The following is a 13,580-nucleotide window of genomic DNA, read 5'->3' as shown; positions in this document are numbered from 1 at the left end:
CCAAGTTCTTGGAAATTAATGATTTATTCACACAAATAAATATTTGGTGTTTATTTTCTAAAACACACAAGTGAGGAGATTTATTACTGTGTGCAGAAAAGTTTGAGAGCTTCATCACTTCTTCACAGGCTGTACTTCAGGCTCATCTCAGTACTGATACATATTCTCTTCCCTCTGTCTGCACACTATCCTCCACAATGATGAAGAACAACAACGGTTCTTGGAGTGTTTTATAAAGTTTGCATAAAAACCAGAGATATAGGTTTTTTTTTGTCAACATCATGCCTTCTGCTCAGCGCTTTGGCAGCACTGACAACCCACATCCTCCACAAGAAGAGAGAACTTTGTTTTTGCACTCGAGGCCGCAAGAACAAGAAAATATTCTTTTTCATCTGGTACATTCATACTTCACAAGAAGCTTTGTCTGCAGCGGGGCGGGATCACTGAGGGCGGAGGTATTATATGCAGGGAACCCAGTTATTTATTATCTTATGTGAAATTTCATCCGCGGCAGGGCGGGTTTTGCACACAGATGGCTCCGTGTGTTTAAATGCCACATGTTGTAAAAATCTTCGTACTTTCTCACCACTTCGATCAGCTGTTTTATCAAAACAATCCATTTTACCTGCATCAGCAAAAATGCGGAAGCGGCAACTTTCTGCTTCATCTGTCTTAACCACGCCCACCTCAAACTGTCCAACCAATCACGCGGCACATTTCTCAAACACAAGAAAAAAGTTCATGCTTCTTGTGGAAAATGAATCAGGATGAAGTCTAGAGGGGATGATACTGCAAGCTTGGCACCTGTTTTTCACACAAATTTCTTCACTTTAGTTCCTTGCAGCACAGAAGGTGTTGATTCACAGCCGCACAAGCAGCCAATTATCGACATTGAGTGTTTCCACCACTATTGCTAATTACTGTTGTGCATCTAAAGTTACATCAACCCCAGAGAGTGTTTCATGCAGCATTAATGTTCTCCTCACAGGTGTGTGTTCATAGTCAAACATTAATGGTTGTCTTTATGTGCACTGAAGACTGACAACCATTGTTATACTCTGATAGAAGGACACTAATAAGCAGCCTTTCTTGTCTTCAGCCTGAAGGACATACCCAGAATTTTCAAACACAATTAAAAGTTTTGGTTCATCGCGTCATAGTTTTCCTTCCAACTCATCTAAAAAAACATCCAAACTCATAAAGGATGACGGGTTTTTTCTTTCTTTTCTTTCTCAAATCTCATTTAAAATGGTTTTGAAAACATGGAAACATCAAATAACTGAGAGTGTCCTACTTATACTGAAAATCCTGCAAGTTCAGCTGCTGGGATTCATTGTCATCGGTTTATATAAGAGTCTTCCTCACATTTTCTTGTTTTGTCTTGTTGAAAAAAAACAGCAGGGACGGTCTAACCTTAAGCTGTCAGATGCTATTGTGATAATGGTTTTTCTCTTCCTTTTTTTTTTTTTTTTTTTTTTTTTTTTTTATAAATCACGTTTATTCCCTCAAGCCACAATTTCTTGGGGGGGAGGGGGAGAGACAAATCATACATACTAACAGAGCAAAAGCCTTCTCTACGTTTGTTCCTGATGACATACAACCTGATTAACTACTCCTTCCACATACATACTGTAAGGAACAACCTTGCAAAAGGACGACATTCAGAAGGAACCTGGGGCTACATAACAGTCACTTTGCCTTGTTAAACCACATTAAGATCTACTATGTGGAAACAATCGCTTACAAACTTCATGTCTTAAGAGAATTTCCTGAGACCGGACATCCGGACCAAAATTATTGTTCAGCAGGATCATTTCTGTGAGGTGTTGAAGACACAATAATCCCAGCTGGTGCTCCAGCATTTCACAGGGAAACGAAAGATTCAAGGTTTTCTGCTGCTTATTAGCCACGTTTGTATGAATGTTTTAATTAGCGAATCCCAAAGGGAGGCTAGAGAGTTCATTTTACATCCTGATGACATAGATATCGTTAAAAATAATTAAATAAGGTTTATTTACTGGAAATAATCACTTTATGGTGGGCTGCATGAGAAAAACTGGTACTATTTTACACATGGTAACTGGAGGAGGGAATTACAAAATACTAGACTTTAAATGGTCTTTAATACGCTTTGCATTTACAACGACATCTGTATAAGACAGATATTTATGATGGGACATAAATGGGAAATTTTTGACTTTCAACATCTCTAATAGCGTGGATCTTTTTGCTTTTGATGGGAAATTTGACACAAGTTCACAAAAAAATATTTTAGGAGTATTTCCACGAAAAAAAAAGAAAACAACTTATCGTCTATGTTTTTGAATGAACAAATCTATAAAGAAAAATGTGAATCATTTGTTAAAACTAGTTTTTGTTAAATAACATGTCCGAAGCCGGTTTATATTTGAGTCTAATTTTTTGACATTCTTCATATATTTACCAGTCCTTTGAACCAGTAGAGTCAACATGAATAATAAGGATGGAAAAACATGCAGTTAAATGAGTTTAAATCAACTTCGAGGTTTAAGACTGACTTCTTCCACTCGTAGCAATGATACTCCTGTCTGGGAAAAGAAAGAGCACCAGGGCCCACCCTACTGGGATTTTTACTCATAACCATCTCTACAAGTTACAGAGAAGAGTAATAAAAAGCTCCAATCTCCTACGAGCAGCAGTCGTATCAACCAAAATGTCTCGTTCGTCTAAGTCAGACGTGTCCAAAGTCGGTCCTCAGAGGCCGCTGTATGTATCCCTGTTCCAACACATCTGGTTTATTCCATTAAATGGATCTGACAGCAGGGATATGTGGAAAACTTGGAGACACAAGGGGATGAAAGAAAGAAAACAGTAACTTAACGAGCTTCAAATAGCTTCTAAGCAAGGTACGTAGAATTCTTTAACACACAACACATCCGACCTCGAAGCAGATTGGCTACAGCAGCAGAAAACAACACTAGGACCCTCCTGTAAGCTGAGACGATACGTCACACAGACTCGCCAAAACTGGACATTAGAAGACGGGAAAACATTACCTGGTCATGATTATGAGGAAAGAGATTTTCCTGCCGCAGTTCCAAGTGAGAAACACCACAGCAGACCTGAGCGTTGCTGCTGACTGACCACAGTGTAGCTTCTTCTTATGGCTACTTGCAGCCAGATAATAAACCATGTCACAAAGCTCAATTCATGTCCAACTACTTTACTGAAAACAATGAGTTCACTGTACTTAAAAAAAATAAAACTCCATGGTCACCAGATCTCGTTCCATCAGAGCAGCTTTGGGATGTAGCGGAACGGGGGATTCTCCTCATGGGATGTGCTGCTGACAAATCTGCAGCAACTGTGTGATGCCATCAGATCAATATGATACTAATTCTGAGGAATATTTCCAATACTTTGTTGAATCTATGACCTTAAGATAAAGGCAGTTCTGCAGGAAGAAAGTGATCCAACCCGATAGCAGCATTGTGGATCTGATGCAGTGACCAGTGTCTATGGTTGAAAATATATACAATGAGGAATATTGCCAGACTGTTGTGTGTAATTACATCACTTAGCTGCATTGCTTCTTAACAATATAGTATCTATTCATCTGCTGTCAATATTTAATAATCAAACAGCAGAAAATCCTGAAACTCAACAACCTCATCATGCTTTAACTTTCAGTAAGTCATTATTTTCATCTCCAAACTTCCATCTATGACAAATAAATGGAAAGATTTACAGTTTTAAAACTTAAGTTTAAATGATTCAAGGTGACTTCAAAGAGAAATACAATGTCTGACAAATTGAGATGATCTGCCAAGTCCCTCTTCCCTTATTCCCTTCTCAGTCACTTTCTTTTAAACGCAGACAAACCCGTCACCATGTGCAGGTTCTCATAAGTCCTGCCTAACAGATTTGTGATTGAACATTTTCTCTCTGTCCCTTTGCTGTCACTTTCTTTCTTAAACTGTAATTATCTAAACTCTGCTTACAGATACCCAGGTCTACATGATGTTAACCCTTACAGGCAGCGCACATACCACTAAATCAGAGATTGCAGCAATCATCAGAGATCATTCAGGAGCTTTTGTGCGCTCAGACCTACATACAGTCTTGGTTACAGATCTTTGGTGTAATCTGGGAGTGCAGAATCGCCTGTGGGTCAGCATATTGTCAGGGTATCATAATTAAAAAGGTACAGCTGCTAACACAGAGAAAGACAGTCTAAAACTGAATTAAAACACTGCTAGAATTAATGCTTATAGCATTAAGCAGCTTTTTTTTTTATCTGTTTCTCTTTGAATGCCTTCTGCAGGGTTTTGTTTCTCTGGGAGATCAAAGTCACTGGAAGTAATGGGATTTAGAGTGCAGTGGTCTTGTTTCGGTGGTGAACAGAGATGTTACTGCTGGCCAAACTAACAAAGGCTACATGGTAAAGTGTCTGATTCAGCTAAATAGTGAGTGAAAGGAAAAAAAAAAAAAAGCAATTGTGAAATAAAAAAAAGTCAATCTGTGAAAACTCAGAAAATGATCCCATAATCCTCTTACCTGTGTGTGTTCGGTTGTGTCTCTCCAGCTGGCTGCGCTTGGCAAAAGCCTTCACACAGGAGGAACAGTTGAAGACTCGGGGTTTCTGGGAGCTGGGCGAAGGCCCCGGCTGGTGGACTCGTTCGTGCTCCTATGGACAAAATATTTACATTTTCTCAGCTGAGTATTACATTTCTATTATATATTATTGTTGTTGTGTTTTTTTTATGTAAATAATTGTTCATCAGTAAACAATGATAAAGTTTTTTTTTCCAGAGGGTGTGGTTGTTGACAGGGTGGACCGCCTGTTATGTCCTGTAATGCTGACTGTAATTCTGAACTAAACCTGTAAGTCTTCCCTAAACCTGCGTTTTAGGGAAGACTAGCTTCTGCAAAGCTGACAGAACTCAGACCTTAAGCAACTCCGGGGTGGTTTTCTGGAGGAAGCTGCTACGAGTAACTCCACGAGAATTGATCATTAGCTTCAACGTAAAATCTGCTGATGCTACACAGGATTTTTAAGTCCACTGAACAAAAATATAAACACTTGTGTTTGCTCCCGTTTCCTGTGAGCTGCACTCGAAGAGCTAAAACTTTTTCTACATACACAAAATAACATTTCCTTCAAATATTGTTCCTGAATCAGACTAAATGTGTGTTAGTGAGCATTTCTCCATAGCCGAGATAATACTTCCCACCTCGCAAATGTGGCATTTTAAGATGCGGATGAGACAGCATGGTTGTTACACAGTTGTTGCCAGTCCTAAACTGTGATAAGAGCTTCCCCTCCACATTAGACAAGCTTCCTCACTGTCCATTAATAAAACTCATCTTAAGACCCATTTTTATTCCTTAGCATTTAACCCAGTGTGAGTCTGTTCCTGGTCAGTGTGCTATATTTTGGTTTTAATTTAGGTTTTATTTACTATTTATTTATTTTGTTTTATTATTTCATTTTTTATTCCTTGTATGATCTATTGTTTTATTGTGTTATTTATTTATCTCGTAATTTTTGGCTGATGTACAGCACTTTGTTCCAACTTTGGTTGTTTTGAAAGGCTTTATAAATAAAGTTGAGTTGAGTTGAGTTGCATCTGACTGGCAACAATAAATACCAAGTATATTTTCTTTTAATTTTTTTTTAAGTCTTTTATTTTCTTCTAGTTTATCTTAATATTTTAGTTTATTTTTAGACTAAACTGTTTTCATTTCACTTAGTGTATTCCATTCTCCTCTGAATTTCCTCCGACCCCCACAGTGCAGCAGATTACAATGCTTGTCTTGTATTCCCTGCAGATGCATGCCTAAAGGCTGTTTCATATCCTACTAGAACAGATATATCTTGCTGTCGAGGTAGAGAGAACAAAATGACACAATCTAGTTTTGTGGTTAATGACAACGAGGGTCAAGTTAAAAGTTGTCATTTCTGCTTTTCCACTGATGTGAATTTTTAGGCAAATAGTTTTAACTAAAAAAAACAGCTAGTGATGCAGAAGTATGAAAATCTAGACAGCACATGTGGCTTTTAAAGTCACGGACACAATCCTGTTAAAAATCCTGCCCTGCTTCTAAAGTACGAAATGACCGGGACAAAATAAACTTTCTTCTAGATCTTTCCACTTCAAAAACAAGAACAAAGTTCTCCGTTCTTACAGAGTCTGTGAAAAGCTTAAAAGCCACCAGTGTAGTTTTTAAATGCGGCTTTGATCAATAGCTTGTTTGTGAAAGCTCCTTGCGACGCTGACCGATGCCTCCAAACGCTGTGTGGTAAACGGACCGTATCCAAGTAGAGCTTGTTTGTGCACAGGAGATTTATTCTTGCCATTTCATGGGGACTCTATAAACTCTAGCAAACTTTATTCAAACACTTGACTTTTTTTTTTTTTTTATCAGAGCCGCAGAATAACTTTTAAAACTTCTGATGCAAATGGTGATTGTAAACGCAGTGCTGACTGCTAACATACTGTACGTGAGAGGAAATCTGAGCTCACGTTCTTCCTCCGTTGTTTTGACTTTTGATCCACGTTGCAGCTTAATTTTATGGCTTTTTCTTTAATTCCACAAACTAAATGCTACACCTAATACTACCAATGAGTTGGTGTGACAATAGCACCAGTAGTTGTGCTATGGAGATATGAAATAAACATTTTGATTTTTGAGGCCCAACAATAGAGTGACATTGTTTGGGTTTCTCTAAACCAAATAAAAGATGGGACGTCTGCATCTTCATCAGACGGCGTTTCCTTTCAGTCGTTTCAAACCTCTTTTTGGGTGGCCTCAGGGGTAATAAATGTGAATAAATAATTGCTTAAACTGGAATATAATTCGGTAAAATAAATGGTCCAACTGAGAGAAGCATTGTTATTTCATTTCAAAACAAAATGATGGAGATCCTGATCTGAGGAGCTTTGGGCCGAGTCCAGAATAGTAATGTTTCTTCTGAACTGGCATCATGAAGCTGTATTCAAGCCAGAAAATTTGGCAACACAAAGCAGATGGGCCCACAGGGAAAAGGGGGCGCTAAACAAAGAGATAAGAGTGTTGAGGAGAAACCAGACAACAACACTGCCACAGCTTCAAGTTTATGAGGAAATAAAGCCAAGAGGGTGTCTGGGTGTGTGTGGAGAGAGTGCTTAACCCATTCAGACCAGAGGCACTTTTTAAAAAGATAACCAGACAAGAGATTGAAAACCAAGAACTAAAATGTGATGAGAGGTCTCAGAGATTTAACCGAGCCGTCACCGTCCATAAACTCCTGCGGCGTGCTGCTGTGTATCGCGGCCAAACATCACCGTTTTGTTCCGCACAAAGGAAATCGCTCCACAGGTTGTTTTTCCTCAGATGCAACTATGCAAACCTACCGTGCGCTTTATAAAGAGGAGAAGCCTCCTACTGGAAAACAACTAAATTCTCATGAACTTTAACTTCTAACATGCCAACCGAAGGCGTATTTTGTCTTTCTTCAGCCTTTTCTCTCAGCACTCCACAGTCCGACCTTGAGGTGAACTTGCCAAGGAATCCACTTCTGGGAAGATAACTGTCTCAATGTTTTCTGCTCCAAAATAATCTTTTTCACTGTAGAATGATGGCCTCCAAATGGCTTTATAACTTTTAAGACACTAATGGGCAGCAACAGTTGCTTCCATACATACTAAGGTTTCAAACCAGCAAGCATCCAAAACATTTGCTTTAATAAAAATGTTCACACTTGTTCATTATCTTTTAATTAAAGTATATTTGATCAGCAGTACCTGGGTGTTAATTATTATCCTATTGGAATTGGGAAGATAAGTAAGTGTGAACCAAGGTTTTCACACATCAAATTAGCATTTTGGCTTAATTTATATTCAATTAGCAGTGATATGATGTAATCAGTCATATTTTGTTATTCTAAGGATGAATTTGCTTTACTTATATGAGACCTTGGAACTAGAAGCTGGTAAGACTCAATGGCCATGTGCAGAAACGATCTGTGGCATTTTGCTGCATGTCATGCTCCTTTCTTTCTATCGTTCTCTCAGCTTAAAGTCATACGAATAAAAACCTTCTATAATAAAATGTGAAGAATTTCAGGGCTTAACGTGTGTACTCCATCACATCATTTGTACTCAGACAGGGCTTCGGTTTATCTGACTGCTTATATTCTCAAAGCTAATCCATCACTGCCTGTCAAGCAAAGAAAACAAGCTAAATTTAAAACTAAAACTTTTATTATTCAGTTTTCAATCAGACTTTAATAAAATTGTCAAATTATTATCCACACTCAAACAAAATGAAAAACAACACTGCCACTAATTTATTTCTCTCATCGCTCATCAATCTTAGTCCGTATTGCAGATTTGAAGGGAGACTAATGAGCAGCCAGGGGACCTGGACAGGCAGCAGCTCAGTTGTGCTTACTCAGACACCCGCCCAATCCCAGCACCATTACTCCTAATGAAAAACAAGTACGGCTCAGCGTGTTGAGGCGCATTCACCAAAGCAAAAATGTTTGGCATTTATGTAGTAGCATGACATCAGGCAGCGAGCGTTTCCACCACATGAAGAGGGTTACTGCAGAGGAGAAGCACACATGGCCCTCTCCATAATTTGGCAGCAAAGCACCTCTTGGTTTCAGTGTGTTGTAGTTAAGAGAGACAGTTTAAGAGTCTGTCTGAAATCCCACTTGGTGACATACCCATACTTGAATCAAACAGTGAGAACAACCTTTGTGGATGATATCGTTTCCCTCAGTGACTCTAAAAGTCTTATTTCTAGCCGAAATATGATCCGAAATGTTGCTTTTGCGAAACCTGAAAAGAATATTTATCATTTGTACTGAATGATATAAGCATCAAACTAAATCAGTAGCTGGAATTTAAAAGCATTTCTCATTAATTCGTCACGTCTAAGTTCCAACCTTGAGGTGCGTCGCTCGTTTAAAGGCCTTTCTACAGACGCCGCAAACGTGGCAGCGGTCCTTCCCATGAGTTTGTCTGCAGTGGCGTCGCAGCGAATTGGCATTCTGAAATACTTGATTACAGTAGAAACACTGGTTCCTGCCATCAGGCTCCATCTGGGGGTCCTTCCCAATTTTATGGCCATCACCAGCATTCTGCAGACACAAAATGTAATTAATGCGTACATGTTCATGATGTTACACACACGCTGTGTTGTTTTGACAAATATCTCCCATAGAAGATAAACACACTCACATTATATCCATTATCAGACGCTCCATTTGTAGGTTGAGAATGATGGCTGACCAGTATGACCTGCTGGCCTGAGCCGACTGGTTGCCCAGTGCTGCAGTGCTGAATGGACTCATTCAGCACTGCAGGAAATGACTGACCCTAAGGATCAAAACGCGTCAATTAAATGTGTGTTTTGTTACAGAACAAGAGTCAGAGATTAATTTCTCCTGCATTTTAAGATCAGAAACATTTGCAAATAATAGCAACATTGCCGTGACAACTGATGTTACCTGTGCATTGAGGTTTAGAGTAACACCATCCAGCATGCCTTGAGCATCTGCGAGGGTTAGAGTAACGCTGCCATCGCTGGCCACAGCCCCCGGTGACATCACTAGGCTCTGGGATGCAGCAGTGTGTGACAGAGTGGTGGTAGGTGGCAGACTGGTTACTGAAAAGCAGAAGAAAGAGCTGGAGACCTTAAAAATGCTTCACAGGAGACTACACCGGATTTATAGTACTTTAATTACTTACTTTTCATTTTTCTACTGGCTTAACTCAGCTGTGTTTGGTTAATAACTATAACAGCTAAAATATTACATGACAAGCTCTGCAAATTTTATGGATTAATTAGTTGATTTAAATAATCCCACACTGAACTGGAATGGTTGCTGAGGTGCAGTGTGGGTTGAGTGGCGAACCAGTAGCTGCGGTACAGGGATTGTTAATGAAGACGGGAAACGTCTGCTTGCTTTCTTCATGTGCCTGAAACCAGATGGTGATCAGAGCACTTTTGGTGCTTAGCAGGATGGCTAAACAGCCCTAAACCTAACCCCAAAACACAGCTACATGTTCTCAAATGAATATGTTTGCATAGTGCTACTTCTCTGCCACAGTGCACATCAAATCATATTTGCAAAGCGAGTATTAGGAAAGCTGTTGTCTGATCAAGAAAAGAAGAAATGCCCTGTGTGTCTTTAAACAAGCAGAGGAATTATTTTCCACTTGAGTAAACAGGAAAGTAAGTGAAAGTGAGTGGTGAGAGTGGAAATTAGATTATGCATTAAGTTTTCAAGAGAATCGGTCAACGGAATACTCAGGAAGTCATTTCTGACAATGCAAGTTGTATTTACTCACATCACTTCATCGCCTCAGTTGTGTTTTCACTGATAGGTCTGCAGAACCAGGGGAGCATTCAGATGTATACAAGCGCTACCACTTATACTGCTGATTTAAAAGATATTTTATAAAGGCAAATATCAGTGATAGCTGTTATGTGCAGAAGACTATATTTACATTCACTTATTTTTTAAATATTTGGTGAAAAAACTGACAGAGTATTTTATTATGATGCGCATGATTGTCAATTTTTTTTTGTCAATTTTGTCAATCAAATGGATATATTTTAATCCAGTGAATTTGAATTCAGTTTTATATGTAAGGCAGCAATTCCTCAGTCAAGTCAAGTTAATGATACAGTCCAAACCCATTTAATTCCAATTTAATTAAATTGATTATCTCCTGTGTATTAGTGTATATCACAATATTATGTTTATATAAAACAACTTATTAAAGAAAAAAAAAAGATTTAGCTCTGGATAAAGGTGAATTTAAAAAAAGTTTTATTTAGTGCTTTGTTTTTCTTGGGATTTATCTCTGGTTCATAAAAACCACATTGTCAACAATCAAGTTTCTTCAGAGCAAATTATTATGATTACAGATAATGTCACAGCAGTATTAATCCTCCCACTAAAAATGTATTATATTATATTATATTATATTATATTATATTATATTATATATAAGTTAAAGCTGTAAATATAAGTTTATTATTTTACCAAACTATCAAATAATAATAACAATGATAATATAAAAAATTTATAGGATTTAAAGTACTTCCTTTTATGCTATAACATCTTAGCATGTTTGGCTAACTAGCTTAGGGGCTTACTAATTATCTAATAATAGCACTGTACTGTGATGCAGAACTGTTCCAAGTGAAAGACTGTGCTGTGGTTTTTTAGCATCATTTAGTATCAAAGCCTAGAATCTGTGACTCTGTTCCTTGTGAGCTGCTCTTCTGCAGTTTCATTAAAGACATTTAGCGGCTTGTGCAGAAACTTTCATTGGAGTGTGTTTTAGTTGGGAAACATCTAAAACCAGCAGCAGGTCAGTAGCTCACCCTGATCCCTGATCTAAGCCATGTATATCAGCAGAACTTACATTTAAAAATGTTAAATGGGGCTGATGAATCAAATGAACTGGTTTGCTAACCCCAACTGGTTAGCTAAAGACAGTTAGCTCTTCCCAACTAACTAGCTCTCACTGCTAATCTAATAAAAACATTATGATTTGTTATTTCTGCATAAAAAACTCACAGCTGTGAACAGAGATGTTGTCTGTGTGAATTAAAAGGAAATTTTCACTTGTGTGTAAAATCTACACCTGTTTGTTTTAGCTAGCAAGCAACATTTTCTGTTTACAGAATCTGAGCTGTTCAGGTACCAACTGCGGACAAATATTATCATTGATAAGGTGTTTATGACTTCTTTTTTCTTTTAGCAGGCAAAGGAATGAATAGAAAATCTACCAAAAAACAGAATTATGTTTTTAAAATGTCTTATTTGTGACTGCTCTAACTACCATATGGACTGACATGTGGGGAGTTCTTTGTAAGCTTTAAAGAAAAATATTAGCAGTAGTCCAGCCTCCCACATGGACTTTAAAGGCTGGGAGCATACACCTTAGTATGCCATTTCATGAAAAGGGCATTGATTGACAGACTCTTTGAGCCTCTTCAGTTTTATCCTGGGATCTATCTCTGGCCCAGGAGGCAAGTTAAGGTCCTTTTGAACCAATAAAAGAACCAAGTTTAAGGTTACTGCCATATCTACTAATCAATGCTTTCACACATACACACTGTCCTAATACTGCTTCAACAAGGTTAAACATTATTCTTAATTACTATAATGAACCCTAAAACTGTTCATATTATTCATTTAAAGCAGTGGCAATTTAACTTGTATTAGTATTAGTAGTGTATGAGTTTATTATTGTCATTGTATTTGTTTTAGAGGAGTCTGTTTTCTTTATGCAACCACAGATTTATGTGAAAAATTTTCAGATTATTGTAAAAAAAATATCAGAAGGTAGGGCAAGCTTAAATACGGTAAAACAGACAGTCAAGAACACTGCTGCATGGCTGGCAGTGAGCACAGTGGTCTAAACGATGCCAGGAAAACTCCTTTCATAGAAGTTTGAGCAACTTTGAAAACTTCTGAAGTGCAAATGGAAGTTGTACACCATCCTTGCTGCAGTCCCTCGAGTATTCCTTAAAGCAGTGTTTCTCAATTCCGGTCTTCAGGCCCCCCTGCCCTGCATGTTTCATAGGCAACCCTACTTTAACACGACTGAATGAAATAAAGGGCTAGTTAACAGGCTGCTAAGAACTTGATAATAATCTGACTCAGGTGCTTTGGAGGAGGGTCATGTATAAAACAGGCAGGGCAGGGGGGCTGAGGACTGGAATTGAGAAACACTGCCTTAAAGAGAAAGCTTTTTTCATACCAGAAGCACAGCTGGCTCTGCTAGTTGCATAAAGGCCAAACAGCAGTTCCAGGGGCTGGATGACAGTTTAAGTACCCATTCAGGAAAATATGTAAAACTTGTTTTTCTTCCAAAAGTGGAAGATCAATTACAGTTCTAACCTGCCACCCCGGTATTGGCGGGGCTCTGAGGTAGGAGGTGGTCATTGGTGATGGTCAGGGTTGCGTTGCTTGGCTGACTAGTAAGTGGTGATGCCAGTCTGATACTCCCGTTCATCTCTGCACCATTGGGATTGTTATGCTGAGCGAGCAGGTCTTGACCTATGAAGAATTTTCAGGAACATACATATTTTAGACTGTCGAACAAAACAGAATATTTTCAGGTTTTTGAAAACAGCCAAGCTAAACTCAACACTTCTTAAGATTCCAATGCCTCCTAACTATTTCACACCATGCACACAAATTATAGGTGCAAAGTCCGTTAAATGTTCACAACAAATGTGTCTTTAACAATTATATGGATAATAAGTTTTAGGAAGTTAATAATCATAAAGTAAAAAAAATCATGCAGATTATAACACCTATAAAAATGTCAATGGCAATACTTCAATAATTAGCAGAGTCTAGAGGCATTAATCCACTAAAAAAATACAATTTGATTAAGTTTAATCTACAATTTGCCATATTTTGTCATTATGAAAGCATTAATTTCCTGCATAGCCTTTTAATACACTTAGAAATACCATCTGGAACATCAAAAAAAAGGAAAAACTAAAAATATGAGACAGCAAATTGGATTTTTAAAGCCTTGCTCTGAAGTAGAAAGACAAGCAATAAAAATGAATCATAT

The 13,580-nt window shown here is 38.1% G+C and overlaps 1 protein-coding gene across 1 annotated transcript in view; it reads right to left on the bottom strand.

Moving 5' to 3' along the window:
- LOC306756431 (zinc finger protein 236-like) overlaps positions 1-13,580 on the bottom strand; it is a gene marked incomplete at its 5' end in the record, with an annotated part of 70,931 nt that overhangs the window by 5,774 nt on the left and 51,577 nt on the right. Inside the window, 5 exon segments of the mRNA XM_079241159.1 lie at positions 4,537-4,666; positions 8,915-9,109; positions 9,210-9,347; positions 9,479-9,636; positions 12,893-13,051. Of these exon segments, the coding sequence (XP_079097285.1) occupies positions 4,537-4,666; positions 8,915-9,109; positions 9,210-9,347; positions 9,479-9,636; positions 12,893-13,051 (780 nt within the window).

This window comes from Telmatherina bonti, assembly GCF_933228915.1.
Source record: "Telmatherina bonti genome assembly, chromosome: 5".
Taxonomy (NCBI): domain Eukaryota; kingdom Metazoa; phylum Chordata; class Actinopteri; order Atheriniformes; family Telmatherinidae; genus Telmatherina; species Telmatherina bonti.
Note: the sequence above shows the minus strand (reverse complement) of the source record. Positions and strands in the feature narration are given on the sequence as shown.